This window comes from Lutjanus erythropterus, chromosome 18 (genome assembly GCF_056507025.1).
Source record: "Lutjanus erythropterus isolate fLutEry1 chromosome 18, fLutEry1.hap2, whole genome shotgun sequence".
Taxonomy (NCBI): Eukaryota; Metazoa; Chordata; class Actinopteri; order Lutjaniformes; family Lutjanidae; genus Lutjanus; species Lutjanus erythropterus.
Genome location: NC_139334.1, coordinates 29,827,473 through 29,852,450, shown reverse-complemented (window position 1 = coordinate 29,852,450; position 24,978 = coordinate 29,827,473). Strand labels below are relative to the sequence as shown.

General features: G+C 39.1%; 1 protein-coding gene across 1 annotated transcript in view; it reads left to right on the top strand.

Annotated features, from left to right (window-relative positions):
- Window positions 1-24,978, top strand: part of kcnh5b (potassium voltage-gated channel, subfamily H (eag-related), member 5b) — a 203,968-nt gene that overhangs the window by 10,987 nt on the left and 168,003 nt on the right. Inside the window, exons 2-4 of the mRNA XM_084742502.1 lie at window positions 3,076-3,199; window positions 11,604-11,710; window positions 17,016-17,144. Coding sequence (XP_084598628.1) covers window positions 3,076-3,199; window positions 11,604-11,710; window positions 17,016-17,144 — 360 coding nt within the window. The remainder of the gene's footprint in view (window positions 1-3,075; window positions 3,200-11,603; window positions 11,711-17,015; window positions 17,145-24,978) is intronic.

The window sequence follows — 24,978 nt, the reverse complement described above, 5'->3', positions numbered from 1 at the left end:
TTAAGATTTATTACTGAAGACAATTCTAATACTCATCACTGTGAGCTGTAAGGCTAAGGTTGGGTGGCCCCCTCTCTCTCTGTAAGGCGTGAAAGACACTGGGTTTTATTTATTTATTCTTTTATCTCCTTGCATCACCTCAATACTTTCTTTTAATGTTGGCTCTTATCAAACTTGGTCAGGTGATTGGATTACGCCGCAGGTGCCACCTGTTTTTACTCAATTTGGAAGATCCAGTTTTTCATATTGTGCACCTGCAGCGTGGAACAACATGCAGAACAATTTCAAGTTTTCCTCATTTTCATCCTTAGGGCAATTTAAACTTAACCGTATCATATTTTATTTCCTGTATTAGCTGATTAATACGCCTTAAATGCAAAGTGTTTTTATTTATTATTGAGGTTTTTATTTATTCTTAAAATTTATTGTTGCTGCCACTTTTATCTAAGTTTCTCTTTGGTGTTTTTTGAGTCTTTTATTTTATTGTTTTGCTCAGCAACATTGTAAATGAGGTCTCTACCTCAACGTATTTCTGAGTTAAGGGGTGAATGAATGAACGAACTGTCAGATGCAGTTGTTCCAATACCAGTATTGGAAAATGCATTTGATACAGCTTAAAATTCTGGGATGGTTTTTGGTGAATATATAGTACTATGAATGTTGTTTTGGCATCAGTTGGAAAAACCCACACGTCGCAGACATCTGTTGTCTTCGTCCCCCTGAGTGCAGACCGAGCCATTCAGCGTTAGTGCTGCACCGTCTCTCTTGTTCAGTTTCTAGGTTTGGGAAAAATCAAAAGTAATCTAAATCCCATTTGTTTTGTGTCGTGCAGCTCTTACCATCCACTAAAAAGCAGTGTTTAACAACTATTTTAAAGTTTAATCAAGATACACTGAGTTAAAGAAATGATTTAGCTAGATGGGTGATGAAAGTGTGCAGGTCACAGTTGGATGACCTGCTGTTGATGATTTCACATTTCCATTCCCTATATATACATTCAGCATGTAGGATATTCACGTGTATATAGCAAACAACTAGAATGAGCTGCTTTAAAACAATGTGAGTGTTGCAGCAATCCAGCAAAAAAAGTATGAAATAAGAATAACCAGCGCAAAGAGAGAGAATGCTAATTCTTCAGTATGGTTTCAGGTGAGAGTTAAAATGTTCCATGATCATGTGAAGTCAGTTTCAGAGTCTTTCCGTCTCGGATAAGAATAATATTATCTGAACGATTACAAAAGTAGAATAGAAGATTTACGGAAGGTTTAGAGGAGCTTTAAAGAACGGATGAAGCGTCTAGCAGTCAGTTATAAAGGATTCAACTACTTTTTGCTGAAAATCCAGATAAGTATTTGGTTGGCATGAAAGAGGAGAGCAGAGCAGCAGGTCGAGATGATTCAAACTGACTGTCTTACTCAGCTCTTTACTTCCAAAGGGCACACAGTGGGCTGCAGCTTCTTAAAGGATGGGTTTGTAGATTTTCAACTTAACCATTTGTGCTTTCAAAGAGATACCGGTGGCTGTAATCTTTCCTTCTGCCTGTGAAGTGTTTCCCCCCTTTGACTCCCCTGTAAGAATATTTCTTTTTGCTGTGGAAGTCCCTCTTTTTCTTTATCTTTCCTTCTCAACTCTTTCATTACTGAGCTGTGGTGAAGGAATTCCCTTTACGGTGGCTTGTAGACTTGTAACAACAGCAACAAGGAAGCTCAAAGGTAGAATCAATGGGATTTCTCAGAGCTATTTGTGAATGTACCAGAAAGATGCCAGGATGTCAAATACTGATGTTTTGGGTTGGTCTGAGCCTCCTGAGTACAGGAAATGGATAATGAGTGATGATTAAAAGAGATTAAACCAAGATTCAAAGAAATTCAGAAGTTCAGTGTAAAATAGGCTTAAATGTACAATATGAACAAATTTTAGTTTAAAACATTCCAAAATTAACAGAATGTGAGGAAACAGTTTTGAGGTCTGTATTGTGTTGCAGTCTGTCCTGTCTAATACTCGTTTGTACCTCAAGAAATGATCGTAGCTTCCCATCTGCAGTCAGTCCAACGACACAGCGGTGGTTTTCTTGCTGTAAATCCTCCTCAGGCCTCTGGAGGTGGGCAATGACTGAAAGCTCCCTCTTGCTCCCGCTTTTCGCCTCTCCTGTCCCCATCCGAACCCACCATGTCTTCGTAGTCCCCCGGAGTCAGAGTCTCGGTTGGAGCAGCTGAAAATCACTTCTGTCCTGTATTCCCTGTCGTCAAACTGGCCTCCGCCGGTCTTTGGGACTGTGTTAGGTCCCGGTCCAGCTGTGTTCACCGGAAGGCTCTGGTTCTGGTGCTCATTCTGGCGCTGGTCTTTGCTCCTCCTCCTCTTCCTCCTCCTCCTGGCCATTCAAAGCTCCTTAGTTAGCCTGCATAACAAGCTAACTAGCTAACAGCAGTTACAGTTAGCAGCAGTTACTAGTTACCCTATTTGTTTATAGAAGAGATGTTTTCATACCATTTTTTCCTTCCCAATGCAGATACCAAAACTTTGCATCAGCCAATAAAGACTACAGATCTGATACCAGTGCATACATTTATACAGTAGATTATTTTGTAACAGCTGTATACTACTAACCCTGAATGGATATAATATGATTGCTATCAGGTGCTAAGTGATTGGATCCTGTTTCAGGGTGAATAAATGACATGATATTGGATCAGTGTATAGACTTGCATACTCGCCAACACTTGATACCGCATTTTAGGCTGCACCTGAGGCATTTTACAACACTGTTGGAAATGGTATTGGAACAGCCCTTGTTTGGTGTATGAATTCAACAGGTGGTCAGTTCTTATCTAATTAATATTGCACCTCTTTAAAGTACCAGCTTATTTATCAGCACCAAAACTTATTATCTTTGTCTCTTTCTTTCATTAGTTGACATTTTGGGTCGAAGAGCAAAACTAGAACTGACCATGACCTGTCAAACGTGTTTTTGTACAGTCTTCTCCAGAGGCTGAGAAGCTTTGCGGCCTTTTATCCATTTTTCATATTTAATGCTGTTACTGGTCTGATGTTTTTTCTGTCCTGTCCATCTACCAGAGACCAGCTTCCTCCTGGGAAACGCCCAGATCGTGGAGTGGCCTGTAGTTTACAGCAATGACGGATTCTGCAAGCTGTCTGGCTTCCACAGGGCTGAAGTCATGCAGAAGAGCAGCACATGCAGGTAAAACTTTGTAATATTACTGAACATTTAACATTTGTAAATGTGCACAGTTATTGTTGTTTAATGTAAGTCCAAAGCAATATTAGTTACAGTGTGGTAATAGAGCGATAATGACTCTTTAGTCTTGTTGCTTGATCTTAATTGCGCTCAAGCGTGACTAAATATGCAGTGATTCTGATCTTTATAATTCCTTTACATGTGCTCACACAGTCTTAATGAATCTATAGTAGACATATGTCTTATGTAGCCCCTGGGTTTATGTGCGTTTAATGGTTTAAATGCTTCAGTTTAAATGGAACACATAAAAAACCAATACTTTTTTCCTTCTTAATGAGTTAAAACCACAACAGAGTACCCATGAGTCATTGTTTTTAAAACTAAAACCATGTCCTCTTCAAAGCGCTCCCTTTATCCTGCAGTATCCACTGAATATGTCCTTTTTTATTCAGTTTCATCCATTATTGAAGCACAGTGAGAGAGAAAGAGAGATAAGATTAAAAAGTGACATCTTTTGTACCATCCTGCTTCTGCCCCTCCGTAGTGATCATTAAAACGACACAGTGCTGCTCTGGAGAGCTGTTTACATGATACTAACTTAGTTTACAGCTTGAGAGCTGCTCCGGTATTGTGCAACAAAAGTGTAGAGCTCAGCAAAGGAAAAAAAAAAAATCAGCATCTGGCATTTCCACTTGCTCTAGAAGAGGGAGAGGAGGGAGGAAGAAATGGCACACCGCTCAGCGAGACTCTGAAATGAATCCAATTTAGAGCTGCCAGGGGAGCTCTGCCCGGTCCAGCTCGAGGACGGTGTCTTGCTCGCCTGTCAGTCAAGACATTTTAAAATTTGACTCCAAAGGACGACTCCTCTCCTCAGGCGCCTCTCCGATCCGACCGGGGGTGACGGCCTTGACTAGCCGGTGGCTAAAAAGGCTCCCTTGAACACCGAGCTGAGTGAGAATAGGGGCGTTGAGATTTCTCCCTCCACTCCCTGCTGCTCCGGGCTGGAGGGTTGGGGGGGACACTGAGACCGACAATCCACTCAGACGTGACACTGAGAGGATATAAGAGGAGCCCGCTGAGAGCTTAAACTTACAGGCTGCTGCCAAAGTGATGGAAGGTGGTGGTGTGTTAATGGAGCCCAGTGCCATTTTGGGAGACTAATTTTTGATCTTTTGACCGCAGGACAAGGCTTTGACTTGTGTCATTGGTGACATCGGTGCAGACGTATTGACAGTTCACGTCAGGATTACAGAAGCTCGCATGAACCTTCAGCTATGAAAGGATATAAATTGGTAGTTTCTAACTGGGACCAGTTCTGTGCGAGTTCACAGTTAAAAAGAAGTAGCTCAAAGTTCAGTTCACACAGATTAAAATAGTTCACATTTTAATTTTGAACTAAGTTCACAGTCCTAAAAAAGAAATTGTTGATGGTTATTTCTTACTTTTTTCCTTTCTTTTTTAAAATTTAATTTGAAAATTAAATATTTCTCCTACCAGAGACACTGGAATCAACATAATGGCGTTATATTAAATAGTGTGCAGTATTGTTGTATTTATTTTATTCATGAATGTAAAATGACTTTTAACTCCATTCAAATAATTAAAATCTTGGAACAGTAGCCTAGTCTTTAAATGCAGACAGTGTCACATCTAAAGAAATCTGAGCCAGCAGTAATGTGATTTCTTTGAGGTGTGCTTTTATTTGAGATACAGCGAGTTAATATGACTTTTTTAATGTTTGAACTGCCCCTAACCACTGTAACAACTGCCCCCACAAAGGAGGAAATGGTAACACTCTGCTTGCATGACAATTAATATTATAGTCTTGTTCTTATTGGTGAAAATATATCAATTTTAATTTTAGTTTAATTTTAGTTTTAATTAGTGCAAATATATATGCTTGTCATATCAAAAGGTGACTAGTGTTTTCCAAACAGTCTTCAAGTTGAGAAAGAAAATAAGTTACAATGCCCCAGTCTCCCCTGTCTGAAAATATTGAGTTAGTATCTCGGAATGATGAGAAACTTTCTGGAAATAATGACTTAGAATCTCAAAATAAAGACATAATATCTTAAAATATTAACTTAGTATATAAACTGAAGCATTCAGATTACCGCTCACCAAAAATATGAGCCTTTTCTACACACAGTTTTCATAATAATAAATCTGTAGTTCCTCTTAAAACTACTGTTATGAAATGCTTCACAGGCAGGGACAATAAAAATCAAGCAGGATCAAAATGTTACTAAAGGTTACTAATACTTCACACTTATATCTTGGGATGTTTGATTCTATAGAGACATACTGTAATTGGTAATTATTTTACCTGTTAGGACCGCTGTTCTTTCACCTGTTTCTTTAGGCTGTCTCCAGTTTTTCTCTGACTCGTGTCCAAACTCTGTATTGAGTGTTTTGGCAGAGTGGTTGTTATTCAGGGTGCTTTGACTGTGGACTCTCCCTCATGCCTCTCAGGGCATGAAGAGCTGTTTTCTCTCAGCCTCTGCTCTGTGCCCGCTCTACACTCTATAATTTGAAAGCAGTTTAAAAACGTGGACACAAAGGGCAACCATTTACTGCACGCTGCCATTAGAAACTGAGTACAATTAGCTGATAATTAGCCTGATCACTCAGCCACCATCAGTAATCAATGCACACATGACTGAACCATTATCAAACTAATAAATAACAGCAGACAACATCAGTTTACGGACTGTTCTGTAGTTTGAATTTAACTTTAACTCCCTGCGCTCTCTGGGGAAAATATTACACCAAACTCTATTCAAGAAATTTGACATATTAATAATTGCTTGTATGTCCATAAAAACACAAGACTCTAGAAACACAAGATAAAATGCATCATATTTTGTCTTCCTGTCAATTTGGCATCAAAATAACCCACAAAAATAAGCTGCAATTTTGTACAAACTTTTTATTTTGTTGCCTCAACTCTACTTGCTTCTGTTGGTTAGCTGTGCTATTTTGATGGGAGAATACCATGGGAATGAGAGGTGAACCATTTGAAAAATTATAATTTCTCGCAAAAATGCTTTTGCTGACAGCAACAGCAAGCTTTCTTCAAAAAGAAGAACTTTTGAAAAATGGCAAACGAGGTACTCATTAGTGTCAGTATCACTCGTGGGCCAAGCAGGAGGCCAGTTCTTTCATATTGCACCTTTAAGTGTTGGTGCGACAGTAGAGTGGACCCCTGGTGTGGACCAGCGTGAGCCTGCCGTCCTCAGACTAATTTAAATGTGAATTAATCTGGAAGCTCGCAGTTCATTTGTGATTTCCAAGGGGAGTTATGAACACGCGCAAGCCAAAATACCGCTGGATGCAGTTAGACCTACGACCAATCAGAGCAATGAAACATGTGAACGGCAGCTGCCTGGTCGTGATCTTTCTCAAATTACAGCTAAAAAGTATGTTAAAATGTGTTTCCCCTCAGCCTTGACCAGTAATAGCTAACAGGAACTTCTCAGAGGCTGCAGGGAGGTGAGTAGTGGATTAAAAGCTCAGCCAGGAGCCGTACAGGACGTGCAGGCATAGAAGTCAAGACTAAAACTGTGTATTGATTTCCCTCGTTTTCAGTCACAGTTATTCTAAGAGAAGTCTTGAAGGGAAAATCATCCTTTGGTGGAACTGCTGAGACGTATTCAATCCATGATGTGTCTGTATAGGCGCTACAGGCAGTAGCTGTTATTCATTAAAGCTGAACCCCTCTTATTTTGTTATTCTGTCCCCAAATCCCCAAATTCCCATCCAAAGTTCTGCTAATAAGTTTGAAATTTAAATATGGATCAAAACTTTGAGTCCAAGTTCAAGCAGGGAGACAATTATTCAAATTTCATCATCTCTCCAGGGCTCCACCTCTCAATTGTCATCTGGTTATTTCAGCCGGATCTGTTAAGGGGCTTTTCTCTCATGGGGTGAATGTGTTGGCTGAAAGATAATGAAGATACTTTACCTGTTTCTCCACTGCTGTTGTGCTTGTACAAATATGAATGCGACAAATAAATATCTTACATAAATATCTTGAATCTCTGCTGTAATTGCCCTGTTCGCATGAGACTAGCAAAGGTCCTGAGAAATTATCCGTCCATGTCTTTGTTGTCTGTGATGTGTTCACATTGGATAAACAAAGTCTGTCTTTTACTCACATTTACTGATATTTTTCCTCTGTACGACATTGTTTCAGAAATTGAGGGCCTGTTCTTCAGCTGCCACTTTAATAATCTAGTTTAGAGTTGTTTTGTCCACTTTCTGCATGTTTTACAAGCAGGGTTTGAATTATACAGTGGCTTTCAGGGGAGCCCAGTTTTCTGGTGCACGCCGTTACCAAAATACGTCTAATGCACATGTGGAAGTAGGGCTGAAAGATTGCGATTGTTTTGACTGATATTGCAATTGCGATATGATTTTCAGTATTAGATTTAATGATAATTTATACATTAACATTTTGATTGAAGAACATGTTAAAATGACCTCCTGTGATTTGAAAATTGAAGAAAGCCATGTTCTGATTTTGATAAAAACATTGATTAATTGTGCAGCTCCACATGGAAGTGCACGGCAGCATGGTTAAGTTAATATGTAAAACATTTTAATATTACTACCACAGACAATTAATACTGTCAGTAACACTTAATAGAGGCTAAATAACAAGAATACAACACTGCTGTTTCAAAATCAAAGAAGACATTGATTATTCAGTGGAAAAAAAACATGAATGAATGAATGAATTAAAGAGACTTGCACTGTTGAAGGTTTTTATAGAGCCTCCTATCAGGTATTGACATCATCATCTGAGCTTTGTGAATGTAAACTTGTGAAGAGTTTTTGACTCTGATTTTATTGAGTCAAAATAGAACTATTTACTTCCGCATGTCTGTGTACCAGTCATCTCTGCTCTGTTTGGACAGCGAACGCAGTGTTGCATTAATTAATGAACTCACATATTATATATAAATGTATTATACATACATACATACATACATACATACATTCATGTATATATATTTATATATATATATATATATATATATATATATATATATATATATATATATATATATATATATGTATATATATATATATATATATATATATATATATATATGTATATATATATATATATATGTATATATATATATATATATATATATATATATATATATATATATATATATATATACCCTCAGCTCCCCCCTGACTCAGACCATGATTGCAAGTATTAATACACATCTGCAGCTCTTTTAGATCAACTAACAGATGCTCTGTGTCTGTAGTTTATGTTGCTCCTGAAATCCTCTGCCATCATAATTTATGAAACAGTTGATCTGACAAAACAGCTGTTGACTGCTGCAATCAAATTTCACACTTGTTCAGTTTTCTTACAACAGAAAATAAAAGTAGGAAAAAGAAACAAAAGACTGTGTTTGGTGAAATATGGAAGGTAATTTGTGATGGAAGTTTTACTTTTCAGGAATTACAGACATGGCAGAGCTGCATGGGATTAAGAACATGGAAAAAAAACCCTCTGTAAATAGGGATGTTAATGATTAATGAATTTAACCAATGAAAAATGTATTTATGAATAATTAATTGATAGTCTGGAAACGGCAGTAACACAGTTTGACATTGTTTTGTCTGGTGGAAGCATTTGTTGAATAACGGAAACTGAAACTAAAAAAGAATTAGAAGAAAATGTGTTTTGTATCTTATTAATGATTAATCATCTATTGACATGTTCACCTATCTGTTAATGAAAATATACAAATACTGCAACCCTATCCTCATAATAATAAATTACTGGAGGTCCCCAATTAACACTAGTCCGGTGTGAATAGGGCTTAAGCTGCTATGAATGGATCTATAAATCAATAGTATTAATGTCAAAGTCACTTTAATAAAGCATCTGCATTTTTCTCCACTCTAGTTTCCTTCCTGATTGAAATATGTTGATGTTAAACCCCAAGTTTCTTCATTAAAATCTAGAAAGAAGTCTAAACCACACAGGTTGATCGGCAGGTGAAGGCTCAGAGCAGAAACCCCACAGCACTGCACACTTTAAATATGAAATACATTGAAAAAAACATTATAATCTGAACGTGGACAGTTTAAAAGGATTTCTACAACGTTGTTATGGTCTCTGCCAGCTTCTGCAGTGGAGTCTTGTAAAGTTTATAGCAGTGCTTCGCTGTGTCAGGTCCAGTAAATATTTAAAAGCCACTAAAAGTTAGATCAAGAAATTAATTTCGTGCAGTAAGGCAGGCAGTCATTTAACTCCAACTCCAGAGTGTAGGCTTTTGTTTTCAGGGTAACAGACTTAACTTTACATCAACAGACAACTGACAGCTGTAAACATCTGATCAGCTGACAGCGGAGGACTCGTCATCACTTCATCGTCCAAATAAAATGTTTAGCTCCTGTTCAGTGTCCCTGCAGCCTGCAGTCAACCTGCCTGAGCTTCAAGTCTGAGGAGGAACGAGTGTGGGTGAAGCAACTTGCTTCAACTATAGATCATGTATTAAATAGGGATTTGATCTACAACTATAATTAATAGAGTGTTCATGGCTCCAGTTCACTATTTTGAAAACTATGGTCTGAGATATTTCTCCTTTAAAGAAAAAACACTGAAAGAATATTCCTTATAAGGACATGAGTTCAGGCTGTTAGGGTTGTCATATTTTTTTCACGGTGGTGACAAAGCAACATATTCCTGTGGGAAGGCGTTTTACTATGACTGCTTTACTTATTCAGTTTTATTACTATTGGTGCTGCTCATAGCAGAGCAAAAACTTATGGTCACGTTCGCAGTAAGTTGTCATTGTGGCAGTAAATGTACAGTTCAGGTTTCAGTGTCAATTAATAAATGCTGCAGTTTCTCAACACTGAGAAAAGTCTCATCGGGTCTTTCCCAACTGCTGGAAAAGTGACAGCGTTAGCCCTGAAGTAAGCTGAGTAGGAGAGGCTAACGAGGCTAGCAATGAGCTTAACCCTGCATTAGGTGTCACATGACCACGCTAATGTGGCTATCGTCACAGCCCCAGTGAAAGCCCATTTCCACTGATTTGATGGGGGAAAAAAAACAGCCATTCCCAAACTTAAGAATGCAATGGCTCATGAAATCCAAAAATCTTCTGTGGCCTACCCAGACCTTTAATTACAACTCCTGATCAGCACACGAGATGAATCATACCAGTGACGAGATAAAAGATACGTTCCTCATGTGAGTGGTCACCAAATATAATGCAACATGTTAAACTATGTCAGATAAATCAAAAATAACATGTTATTTCAAACCCATGGCTTTGTTTTCCTACGTCTAATTACTTTTTAAAAATAATTATACATAATTTATGGTGCTTTATGCTTTAAAATACTTTATTTATTTATTTTTTACATCTTGAGGCCCACCTGCGAGGTCATCATGGCCCACCAATGGGTCACGACTCACAGTTTGGGTCTCATTATCATGAGAAAGATAATAAATAAGTCTCATTACTAAGACATTTTTTCATCATAATGACTCACAAAATCTTGTCAGAGTTGCAATGATTAATTGATAATTAGTCAATTACTAAATGATTCACCAGCTATTTTGATAATTGATTAATCAGTTTGAGTAAATTACTAGGAAAAAAAAAAATCTCAGATTTCAGCTTCTTAAATGTGAACATTTTTCAGTTTCTTTACTCCTCTATGACAGTAAACTGAATATATTTGGGTTGTGGCAAAATAAGATATTTGTTGACGTCATTTTTTTGACATTTTATAGGCAAACAATTATTAATCCATTAATTCAGAAAATAAGTGACCGATTAATCGTCTATGAAAAATAATCATTAGTTGCAGATCTTTTTAAAATCACATTTGCAGAAATGGGCTTCCATATTTTCCAGATGCTCTTTGGTGATCCAGCCCTGTAAAATATAAAAAATATTCTACAAAACCTCTGTTTTTGTCTGATTTACAAGGAGAAAACATGTACTAAACTGGTGGATAGTTTGTGTGTGTGTGTGTGTGTGTGTGTGTGTGTGTGTGTGTGTGTTGGTCCTTGAAGACACTGCGGCTGTGAGAAAGTAATCACTCAGACTAATTATATTAGCACAGATTAAAATGTCCTCAGCCTTTTAAGGAATAATTACAACCATGCCGGGAAATGCAGGCTGCACCAATCCAAAACCGACCCACAATCCTTCACTGCGAGCAAAATTTATGCTGCTGCTGCGTCAATTTACTCCATAAAAGCCAAACATAAAACTTAATGGAGATTTTATGGTAAGATAACAGATTGACAATGCCTTTACAAACACAGGTGATATACTGTAACACAGGGGCAAAGGCTAAAGGCCAAAGGGTCAGTATTGATTGCTGCTGTGTCTCATATCGTCTGTTTCCTTTCTAGTTTTATGTACGGAGAGCTGACGGACAAGAAGACCATCGACAAAGTCAGGCAGACGTTCGACAACTATGAGTCCAACTGCTTCGAGATCCTGCTGTACAGAAAGAACAGTGAGTGCTCACTTACTTCATTACATGGAATCATGTCTCTTGTGTCATCTGTTTGTGACACTGACAGAATTATACACGACTTTATGTCCTCGCGTCTACACTGTTGTACCATCCAGCAGTGCTTCAGCTAACCTTAACTTTTATTCTCTAGCAGTCTGAGTACTTTCTGTAAGTAACTGATTGATCATTTGACCTATAAAATGTCAAAACATTGTGAAAAATGCACATAAAAATTCTCCAAAACCAGATATATTCAAATTATTAAATCGATGAATTTCAAGTTCAAATAACTATATACACGAACCATCCAGACATACCGTATTAAGCTACTCCATTATGTAGGGATGCACCGATCGACTGGCCAGAGACCAGAACCGGCTGGTTTTCAGTATGATCGTCCCTGACTGGTGACCAGCCGGTCAGCATCACATAAGTGATTCTGTACCAGTCACATTCACACACATCTTCTGCATGATGGTCACGTCACACAGACAGTGACACAGTCGGTAACGTCACAGCTACAACAGCGCTGGTCACAGCCACACACACACACACACTCCAACACAGGGTTGCATGAAGTCGCCATCAGCGATAGATTATAAGAACAGGATAAAGAGACGACAGACAGCAGCTGACGGTGTCACCAAACACCAGTGAACTTTCTAGCCCTTCATGCTAATGCCAGTTAAAATCTGACTTCCTGTTCTGGCTGAAGAATAAACAACCTCAAACATTTTCTCATTCACGCTCATTTAAATTCTGCTTCTGTTTTTCTCTTTGCAAAGTTTTACTACTTCAGTTTTTTTTACATCTGCTACCACAAGATCACGTGAAATCACGTTCCTTTATGAGATCTCGTGAGACTGTGTTCCCTCTACTACATCATCTGAATATAATAAGGCCTGACTGTAACCTGGATCACTGTTGGAGAAATTGTAAAAGTTAGTGGGTTTTTTTTAATGAACATTTAATTTCATTTTAGATTAAAGAAAAGTTACAAAATTGTTTGTGTATTCTGTCAATTACAGTTTTTAGAAAGACTGAAAATCTGAATTTTGGATATTCATAATCGATTTGGGGCCTTTGAGAAAACATCTGGGGCTTGAGCGTCTGTAGCCACCCCCTAAATCTGATCTGATGAAGTATTGATGAATTTGAGGATTTTCTTTTTCCCTTTTTCTGATAAGAATATTCAAAGCTTCATTCGGAAACTGGACAAAAAAAGAAGAAGAGGACAGTCGGTACCCTTAAATAGATCCTGTTAGCTTTATTTCACCTATAACGTGAAAGAGACACATGAAACCAGATGTATTAACTTCTCCCTTGTGTCTAGAGTGTTATTTTATATAAGCAGGTTTTATATACTATGATATATAATCTAATAGTTACTGTAATCATATGAATTAATGCATGTTTTTAGGAACTTTCAATCTCATGTACGTTTTCTTGTAATCATGTCGTATTTGACTTCCTCTGAAAAGAACTTTGTGCACCTTGTTCAGATTCTATAATCTTTATTATTCATAGTGTGTCATGATGTGTTTGAGGGCAAAGTGGATTTAAACCATGGTTAATATTATATGCAGGATAATTGATGGATGGAAAGAGGTCAGATAAAACCTTTACAGGTAGTCTGTCAGCAGGTCAGTCTGGGGAAAACCAGCAGATTCCTCTGTCTGTTGTGATAAAGCAGTGGCAGAGTGAGCAGTAAAACGTGCATCAACGGTGTTGCTGAGGACGAAGTGTGTAGACAAAAATAGTTCCCAATGTTCCTGTCTTCCAGGAGTGATGACCTGCGAGAGCAAAACGCGAGGCGGAGGAGCACGAGGCAGCAGGCAGGCAGGCAGGGAGAAACAGTAAAAAACTGAAAAGATAAATTTTAAAATGGTTCAAATTGGCTGACAAATCAGCCACGTGGAGCTCTTATAGAGGCCGGGTATAAATGAAATGGATGATGACCACGGACAACTTGTATCTACAGAAATTATGATATTAAGGTGTGTGCAACTTTGGCGAAACTTTGGCTCTCATCAAAGTGTGTGAGGAGGCAATAAAGTCACGAAAACCTCAGCAGGGTCGAGGTTCCTCTGTGCAGAAAGAACAGTGAGTTCTCTCAAAGGCGATGACCTTAACATGAAGTTGTTAAGCCTACATCTGTTTGAATGTGGGTAATTTAAACACCAGGTAAGAAACGATCAACATCCTGCTCATGAACAGTGAGGAAGGTAGAAGGATCAAACTGTTCTGTTCTCATTGGGTACATCAGGGGACAGAACGGCTCAGCTCGGCACTGTGACTGCTGGTTTTTCATATTTTATTCTTTTCATATTTTGTTATTTTCTCATCACAATCAATTAAACAAACTCCTGAGCACAGCAAACTAATGAGTAAATAAGAGGGTACGAGCGAAGGGCAGGGTCTCTGCAGATGCAGGTGACACCCACACAGTTTATGCATTGCTTTATTGTATTTCTGCATATTTGCCTTTAATTCAAAGATGTATACGTGCTTACTAAACCCACTTCAGTTATGTGTGTGCTCTTAATAGCCCATCAATAACTCCTGAGTGTTGTTAAGTCCAAAAGTCAAAATTTAATGAAAAAATATCGATGTAATCATTTCCAAATAACACAACATATTTTTTATCTTATAAATAATGCAGTTTCAATCCATATTTGTCAGTGTTTTTTTTCCTTTTTTTGTGTGATAACGTGATGGAGCCATACAGACTGAAATGTTGGCTCTTGGACAGTTTCGGTGATGTCGTCTTGCATCATGATGAGGAGTACATGGACCCAGAGATGAAAATCTAATTCTGGAGACCGACAGCAGGTCACGCTGCTCTTCACTGAACCTGACGAGCATATTTATGTTCTCTGTAGTGTCACAAAGAGCTCACCAAGAAATTAGAGAAATTAATAGTCTGACTGTCAGAGGAATGACAGACAGGTAAATATGGCACAGATAAGATGCATCTCATACTGTAATATTATCAGGGAAAAGTGACAGAAAACATAACACACCTCCTGGTTTAACTGATTTTCACTTCATGATGAATCAGGGAAAATCCCTGCATTGATGTGCTGACACATATTTTACCATAATTATCAAATGTTAGTGCATAATTGTATAGTCTGTGTATATAGATCTCTTTCTTGGCAGTTTATGATGAGAGGATAGATTTAATAGTACATGGATTAAAGGAACAATATGGAGCCAATGCACTTGCAAAAATGAGTGCTGTAGTTCAAAGACTGAGTTGGAGCCATAGACTAGATTGAATAGTCTGAAATCCTGTTTAATATGTGATCTATGGTTGAAGCACTTTTTTTTCTGCTGTGCCTCCTCTGCAAGTCAGGGGAGACAGACAGGCTGCAAGAGCACAGGATGCACGCAAACCTCGTAAACTGACGACAACAAGTGATGACGAGTCCACTGACAGTTGTCTGTCAGTGTGAAGTTCAGCTGAAAACAAAACTGTTCTGAAAATACACACTCTGGATCATAAGTTTAGTGGCTGCCTGTCTCACTGCCTGCCAGACTCCATTAATATTTTCCTCAATTTAACCATTACAAACATCTGCTCCTTCTGAAAGATTATTAATGTTTCTTTTATGGACTATAAATAGACACTTAGTCATTCAGACAAAAATTCTGCATTAATCTGAACTCTTATTAACATGAAATGGACTCACAAAATACTTATACCAGGCTGGAATAGAAATTTTAAAGTGTAGTTTCAAGTGTTGGATCAAGCAGTCAAAGCACAAAGGGCACAGGTTTAAAGTTCAGAAAAAGATGGGTTTATTTTACAAAACAAATAAATGAAGCCAACAAAATTAGAGGTAGGGTTCGTAAAAGAGGTCAACAAAATATGTGTAAGTCTACTGAAAAATAAGAAGTACAGATACTTGTGCAAACAAAGACTCTAGTAAAAGTAGAAGTACTGATTCAGCTTCTTAACTCAAGTAAAAGTGAAAAAGTAAAGGCTCTGAAATGTAAAAAGTAAAAAGTCTCCTCTGAAGAACATTTCTACTGACGGTCTGTGCAAAGTTAACTGAACCTCACTTCAAGTTTTCCTTGCTTGTCATTTTTGTCTTGTTACATCTTTTATGTTGTTTTTTTGTCTTCTTGCTTTTTTGACTAGTTTGCTTCTTCTTGCATCTTTTACATCAATTTTGTTTTTCATCTTTTTTTATGTTTATGTTGGTTTGTCTGGTTACATCTTTTTCATCTTGCTGTGTCTTTTTCTCTTGGTACGACTTTTACGTTGTTGTCTTCTTGTTACGTCATTTTTGCCTTGTCATGTCTTTTTCATCCTTTTATGTCATTAGCGGCATTTTTGTCTCGTCACGTCTTTCACGTAATTTTTTATCTTGTTATATCATTTTAGTTCTGTTACATCTTTTTCATCTTTTTATGTCATTTTTGCATTTTATGTGTTGTAATATCATTTTCCGTCTTCTTAAATCTTTTATGGCATTTTGCCTTGTTACATCTTGCACGTTGTTTTTGTCTTGTTACATCTGCTACATCGTTTTCGTCTTGATATGTCTGTCTTGCATGATATGCACTGATGGACACCCCAAGGAATCGTCTTTTCTACGTGTTATTTCTCCATCCATTCAGGTTGAAATTGATGTCGATGTTGGGGAGGTGGTGTGCAATGATGCAAAAAAGGAGTAGAAAGTGCAGATACTTATGTTAAAATGTAGGGAGTAAAAGTAAAAAGTTGTCAGAAAGATAAATGCTTAAGTAAAGTACAGGCACCTGAACACTCTAGTTAAGTACAGTAACTACCTTCCACCTCTGATCAGACGTCTTAGGTCTTCTTGGTTGTACCCAGAATAAGATCAGTGGCTGATCTGAAGGTGCTTTTAGTTACTGATGAGCTGCAGTCTGGACAAATCATGTCGACATTTAAAGTGAAACTGAAAACCTTCCTGTTTTCTCAGGCCTATGAACAGTGCCTGTGTGTGTGTGTGTGTGTGTGTGTGTAAACCTTCCTGTATGAACATTGTGTAACTGAGTGTGTGAATGTATTTTGGGCATCTGCTGGGTGTTTTATGTCTTTTTTTTATGTAAAGCACACTGGCTTTCTCTGTAACTAAACATGCCTTATGAATAAAGTTATTTTGCCTTTAAAAAGTAATTTATTGTTTAAGTCTTTTGTTTAGTAGCAGAAATGTCAAACTTCTTCTGGCTGCAGCTTCTCAATTAGCTTCTTTTCTATGTTTTTATGTCATTATAAAATTGAATATTTTTGAGTTTTGGACTCAGCTAAGATTTTCTGATGACTCTGCAGGAAGTCCAGTGTGGTTCTACATGCAAGTGGCTCCCATCAGGAACGAGAACGACAAGGTGGTTCTGTTCCTCTGCACTTTTAAGGACATCACCCTCTTCAAACAGCCAATCGAAGACGAAACCACAAAAGGTGAGTTTTTTTTTTTTGTTTTTTTTACTGCAGCAGGCAGGTGCTTTGACTCAAAGAAGCTTCCAAAAAAAAAAAAACAAAAAACAAAAACGTCTCTGCACAAACAACGTCTGTTTTTTTGAAGATTATTTTTGGGGGATGGCTGTTTTATTATTAGATAATTCACAGTAGAATTTAAAGAAGGAGCGAGACGTGTGGAGAAGTCTTTGATGGATTTGAAAACCTGATGTTTCGAGGACGTGACGTGCAGCTTAGTGTACCGAGCCACCAGAACAGATAATTTTTTTTAATGGTGTTTCTGGTTTGTTAGATAGTATACAGTAAAGAGTTACAGGAGAGACGGGGTAATACGGGGGATGACATGTGACAAAAAATGTGTGTGGGAAGCGAATAAGTACATGGCTGGATGCCCCAGAATGTAATGTAATGCCAGTTGGCTTAAGGTAGGATATATAATTATGTTTCTTCTTCCTCCTCTTCCTTCAACTTGTTCCTCTTCTTTTTCTTCCATGTTTTCATGCTCTGACTTTTTATTCTTTTCCTCCTCCTTTGTGAAATGGCAGAAGTTGAGCAGTACGCATCATAATAAGAGGAGAAAACAAGTTTTGACTCTTTTTTTCTCAGCTTCGTCATTGTACACAGAGCAGTGCAACAGCATGACAGTATATTATAGTGTATTTATCATATAGGAGACCTGTGTTTCAGCAATAAAACCAAACAAATAAAAGAGTAAAATAAAAATGTAGTGGAGTTCGGTTGTCGCAACATGCCACCGTTGCCATGGAGAATGACTACTAATACTTTCCATCAGCCTCAGCTTTACTTTGTGTTTAGTATTAATTAGCAAATTGTAGCATGCTGATGCAATAAAAACTAATGTATACTTGTCAAACGTTAGCATGTGAGCAGTGTCGTTGTGATCATTAGCAGCTGATGTTGGCATTTAGCTTAAAGCACAGCTGTGCTGCAGACTATACCTGCAAACTTTTTAATATGTCTGAAACCATAGCATGAAATCTACAGTATGCAGGGTGCTTGCTTTTTCTGGGGAAATATTACAGCGTGCAAGCACTGGATGCTACGCTGGCAAATATATCCCACAATGCAGGCAAAGACAGACAGCAAACAAATCTGTTTAATGTCTCTAATGTTTCAATTTAAATGTAAGTAACGTCTCACTTTGCTAGGCGCAATATACTTTTTTTTTTTGATTAGTTTGTCCTTTGTATGGGTTACCACGGTTACAAGTCTCCAGCTGGCGAGGAGGCTCTCAGAAAGTGATGTGATTCGTCCAAAAAGGATCGTACCACTGTCTATTTACACAAAAGCATGCTGAACAGTTTGGTCTGTAGTGTACAGTCTGTAATCTCAGATGCAGTATTAGTCCTGTCAGTCTCTTCCCTCACCGTCCTCTTTAATCATCTTTTTCTTTCTCCATTGTCTTCTCCTCCTGCTTATTTTGACTTTTCATTTCTCCAGATTCTTCCCCTCCTCGTCTTCTTGGTTTGGGCAGTACTTTTTCTTTTTCTTTTCTGTGCTCTTCATCTGTTCTTACTCATCTTCCTCCTCCCTGACATTTCCAGACTCTCTGGCCCTTTTTGTATCATCCCGGCCTGCTTTTATTCTCTTTTTGGTTTAACTCTGTTCACTCTCTTCCTCTGCTCCTTCCTGTGTATGGTCTCCTTCATAGTTTTTGTTTCAATTGTTGTCCTCCTTTTCCTATACGTCTTTTCCTCCTCCTCCCCTTCCTTCTTTTTGCTATTCACTCTCCTCTTTTCTGTGTCTTCCTCTTCTGTCCTTTCTCTCTGACTCAGAACATTTTTGCTTGCTGCAAATCTTTCTCTGTATTTTATCCCAAGCTGGATGAAAAAGAGCGAGTCAAGTCTTGTTTCCCTGCGACGCGGGAACGTCTCGAGCTGTCAGGCTGCGTTTGAGGAGGCTGTGATGCTGTCAGGAATCACAGGAGATGTGGGTGGCGGTGTTGTCCTCTGCGCCCTGACTGATGCACAGTGTCAGATTCCCCGCCCCGGGTGTCGCTCTCGGCGACGCTGAGCGGGTGTGTTTGCCCTTTGATAAGGATCCCGCACCCTTCACCCCTCCCCCTTTTTTAATGTACACACGCATGTACAGTAAACACGTGTGCACACATGCAATGAGGAGCACCCTGCTGCTGCACAGACCTGCTCTGACCTGTCGTGTGATTTGTTTGTTGATTCATTATGTGCATTCAGCGACATGAGTAACATGGGTTGAACACGCAATTAGAGCTTGAGTGGAACTAACATTGTCACATCAGAGCGTTGAAATCTTTGCCGGTTAGCTGCTTCTGCTGATCTTCGATGACGAACTTCAGATTTACTTCTCTAATCATCTGCCAGCCACAGTTCAGTCAAAGTAATGGCACTCAAAGACACTCAGAGATCTGTGTAAGATTTAACCGGCAGAAACAGAATACGATATTCATAAGTATGTTTTCATTTGTGTATAATCACCTGAAAAGAAGAACGGTTGTGTTTTTGTTACTTAGAATGAGCAGTTTGCAGAAGGTGTGAGTCCTGTCTCATGTTGAACCACCTGCACCATCCATCCAGTGTCCGTAACTGTTTATCCTGACGGGTCGCGGGGGAGCTGGATCCAATCCCAGCTGACACTGGGTTAGGGGGGTTCACTCTGGACAAGTCACTGATTCCTCTCAGTGCTGACACACAGAGACACACAACCACTCACAACCACTCACACTATGGGCAACTTAGAGTTATCAGTTAACCTATTATGCTGCATGTCTTTGGACTGTGGGATGATGCCGGAGCACCCGGAGAGAACCCACGCAGACACGAGGAGAGCATACAAACTCCTGCCACAAACTCCCCAGCCCCCCAGGGGGGATTCAAACTCAGAACCTTCTAGGCCACTATTTGCCCATGGGCTGCACTTTGAGGACCTCTGTATTACACACTTACTTCTGTATCTCTTGTCAGAAGACCCTGAGAGACTGCTTTTAGAAAGTCATTATTAAATCTAGAAAATGCATGTGTTTCCACCAGAAACGCCGCAGCACATTTCAGACGTGTCCCAGAAGTGGCTCAGCGCTCTGCTTCAAATATGCGCCAAGTCTGTTTTTGACAGATGCCGCGTCTATTAGCACAGAGCAGATCGAAGAGGCAGGAAGTCAGACACAGAAAAGGCAGGAATCCGGTTAATTTTCAAAATAAAAGACGCCATGCAGACTCATGATCATAAAGACAGACAAGATTTAACTACGACCCCTGCTTATCCATGGCAGAAGCTCAAAGAGCAAGGAAAGAGGGCCGAATGAACAAAATGCTCTGCTGCTGGTGGGCGCTGCAGCTGTGTGGAGGACGGTTCAGAACTGTGGCAAAGACTGGTGGAATTTACCAGTTCCTCAGAGTGTCAGACACTAAGACAGAGGAGTTTCAGGCAGGAATGATTTCCTGTAGTGGTGGAATCAGTCTCAATGACGTCTTGTGTCTAAATCCACTTTTTCATCTTAGTTGCTCATTCTTTTGGTTCAGCAGCTCATAAAGCTCTGTTCTGGGTTTCTAGTTCTGGGTTTTTTTCCCCCCCTTGGCAGTGCATCCCACCACACAGCAGCTTTTAGGCATTTTTCTGTTTGTTTGCTATCAAATAGAAATGATTAGGAGGCACTTTCATGCAATTCAAAGTGAATGGAGAGTGTGTTGAAGATGAAAAGTTTACTGCGTTGTGTTATTAAACGGATGGCTTTTTATTGTAGACAGTAATAGACCTCTTAACAAAATCGTGTTGGCAGCACATCTGCATTCTGCAGTCTGGGCTTTGAGTGGCGTGCTGCAGCCTGACTGAAGCCGGCCGGCTCGCCATGATGCATTTCAGTACAGTACGGCTGGATGCAGCATCGGCCTGCTGTTTCACAGAGCTGCGTTCTGTGAGCTACAGCTCAACCCGCCTGGTGATTAGAGGGGTGGGAGAGGCCGCGTGCGAGGAGGGGAGATTCGCTGCCGCAGGCGTCAGCAACCGAGTTCACTCGTGCTGCTGCAGACCAAAGACTCGCCCTCGGCTCTGTCTCTGGCTGCTCCTCCGGCTCGGCACGCCACAACACATCAGCATCAGCTGAGCAGGAGAGAGATCTCGGTCTGCTAAAGATGTCCGTCTCTAATGTACAATAACAAAATGGACTGTAAATTATCTGCACACTGTGACGCTGTGTTCTCATGTTTTCATTTTGCCAAAAATTACCCAGTTTTTTTCCATTTTTACCCAGAAATCTTCATGTGCACGCACACGGTTTTGTTCACCTGACAGTGATTCATCATATAAAGAACATTTACATTATTTATGTCATCTTTGTTAGTGATCAGAGTTAACAGAAACCTTTTTAATGACTTCAGAACACTTTAGAACCATTTACTGTGTGCATGGCCTCCAACTGTGGATATTACACACTCTTAGAAATAAAGGTGCTAATTAGAACCATATATCGTTCTTCAGTTTGTCCCCATAAAAAAAAAAACGTCTTTGTTTTCTGGTAGAACCCTTTGTAAAGGTTTTCATCTGGGGGTTCTACCTAGAACCCAACATAAAGGGTTATACCTAAAACCATGTGTGAAAGGTTCCACCTAGAACCTCAGTCAGAGGTTCTACAGAGAACCTCTCTATGGTGTAATGTTCCAACCAGAACCCTCTCTGGGGGGTTCTGTCCAGAACCTTTCCACCTCCAAGGATGCCACCCAGGGCTTCCACCAAGATGTCTTTTATATTCTAAGCGTTTCATCTAGAACAGGGAGTTCTACCGAATTTTCAAAAATATTTTCCACTAAGAACCTTTTTTCTACTAGGAACCCTTTATATTCCAAGGGTTTCATGTAGAACCCACTTAGGGGGTTCTAATGAGAACCCTTTTATATCCCAAGAGATTAATCTAGAGCCCACTCAGAGGATTATGCTGAGAACCCTTTTATGTCAACAAGGTTTCCATCTGGAACCCACCCAGGGGTTCTACTGAAAACACTTTTATATGCCAAGGTGTTTATCTAGAACTAACCAAGGGGGTTCTACTGAGACCTTTTTTATGTTCCAATGCATTCATGTAGAACCTCCCCAAGATGTTCTACCAAGAACCCTTTTATATTCAAAGGGTTTCATCTAGAACCCACAAAGGGGTTCTACTGAGAACCCTTTTATATGCCAAGGCTTTCATCTGGAACCCACCCAGGAGATCTAAAAACACAATTTTAAGGGTTTCATCTATAACCCTCTTGTCTCGTGAGAGTTCTACAAAGAACCGTATTGTATTCTACAGATGAGGCACAAACACAAGAACACAGTAAAATGAGTTCTTCAGGAAGAACCGTTTTTGAATTGTTATTTCTAAGAGCACGGTCAGGATGCCGGGAACAGAGCAGGTACGGTGACTGACGTCAGCATCATTGACGTAGGAAAGCAGGGAGAACAGAGAGAGGAACAAAGTGGAACATGTGGCACAGCAGAAGTGTTGGAAACGTTGAGCATCACGTTGTTGTTGTTGTTGTTGTTGTTGCAGAGTGGCAGCGTTGTTCACTGTTTGCTTTGTCAGCACCTGTAAAAGCTTCACAGATGGCAGTCAGCTCCGCCTCAGGCGAGACATCGTTTCAGGTAGACAGCTGATCAGAATGAGTGAAGAGTGCTGAGGCAACAACACAGCTGCCTCAGGCACTAAGCTTTCATTCATTCAGTTTAACTTCAGAAATCTGTGGTTTTACTCACTGTAGGTCTAGTCGGACAGTTATTTAGGACTCATACTATTCACTTTTCTTTGCTTGAAAAAAGTCTTAAGTCATTTATTGACGCTGACAACAAATTAATGCCTCATTATCATTTTATCTGGGCTCAAAATTCACACAACAGTACCTTGATTTGAGCCAGATTTGGCCCATCGTTGGCTCCCGAAATTGGATCAATGTTTGAACAAGTGTTGGCACTTGATTCATTGATCATTAGTCCAACCAGGGGCCCATTATACAAAATTTGCAAGCTGCAGCAAGAGACAGTTTTTGAACAGTTTCACTTATGAAAACAAACGCCCACAAATGCAGCCTATTAATGAGCATGCGAGAGCCCTGTGGGAACCAATCTGCATTTGTGAAATGGGATGCTACTGTCATTTGTACTCCGTGTTTAAGGAACACTTTCAAGTCACAATTGCCATCTTTAGCTTCCAGTGTCAGAACATTCTCATCAAAAAGCAGCATCAGGTGCCATTATTTTTTGCATTTCACTTAATTTTCTTTGGTTCAAACCAAAAACAAAAAAAGATCAATTACTGTCAGTTTACTCCAAGTGATTTTCTTTTTACAAACAAAGCAAAACATGCAAACATATGGCACATGGACTGACAGGTAATTCATCCATGCACAGTTTCTATCTGCATCATCTGCACAACACGAGCCTTCAGGGGACAATCAACACAAAGTTTATTTCAGTGTGTCACGCTGCTCTTCACCGCTGTGCACAGTATGATCTCTGATGGTCATGAACCGGGTCAGAGGCAGGACTTTACTAATAAAGATATCAGAACAACCCCATCGAGTCTTTATTAACCACTAACCAGACTGAGCATTTTACATTTTGTTTATCTAAGTGTAAAGCTGTCATCAAAGCAAAATTTGTCTACTTTGATGAATCCAAAATTTCAAAGAGCAGAAAACGTTTGCACATTTTAAGGTCGACAGGCATGTAGGAGAAGACCGTGGGTCAAAGTGAAAAGATTCTCGCAAGACTGTCTTCAGTACTTGCAGTCAAAGGTTGTTCGTTGTTATTAAATCTTTGATCGCGAGCGCAGAAACCAGTGTGTGAGTCTTGAATATTTTAGATTCTTTAAAGCAAGAACAGTGTTTTGATGTCTCCAGTATTATGAATGAATGAATTAATAATATAAATAGAAAGGAAAAAAAAAAAGAAAAGAGTGGTCCAAGGGTCCAGACTTGTGACTGATACTGTAAATAACTTCAAAACAACTATTTTCTTAAATTATAAATGTTGATCTTTTAAATAAAATAGTCCACTGCTGTCAAATAAGCTGCTGGCTTTTGAATACAATAAAAGAGTAAGATTTTGATTTTCCTAACTTATTTTTAATAAAACATTCTTTTAAACTAGAGAGACAACTCAGGACACACTGTGAGAAAAAAAGTCTGAATTTGTTTTTCCTCGTTGATATAAGTGATAAAAGTGCAGAAAGACACTAAGCTAAGACATTAAGCTTGACAGTTCAGTGGTATCAGTTTACCATGGTTACTGCTATAAGCCACTGATGGAACTGACATCTGACTTAAATTAGCCAGACATATCAAAATAAACCAGACTTTTCTTTATTTATTTTGATGAAATACCCCACTGGACTCTGAAGTCTGAAGCAGAGCATGTAACTAGCCAATCACAACAACTCAAACAAAGGTCATCCTGATCCTACGTGCCTTTAATCAGTTTGCTAGTTAGTTAAAACGTCTGACAATCTTGACGTTTTGCTTCAAGCCCAACAGAATGAGTGTGCATGTTTGGTGCGTGATTTACCATAAAGATTTATCTTATTTTATTTGGTGGGCGGAGACTTTGAAGAGCGATACGAGGCAGCAGAAAGAGGCAGAAGGTTTTGCATTGTGTATGTTCAAATCACCTACTGCAGCTTTAAGGAAAGATCTTAAGTGCTTTTTCCATACTGCCTATTCAGTAGCCATGGTTGCATAATTCACTGTGCAGTGTGCATGCATTATAGAAGAGTACCATGCCCCAATTTATTTGAAAATAAGAGCGAAGCATTGGCATGGAAAGCAAGCCAATGTGTGCTTTTTCAACCCCA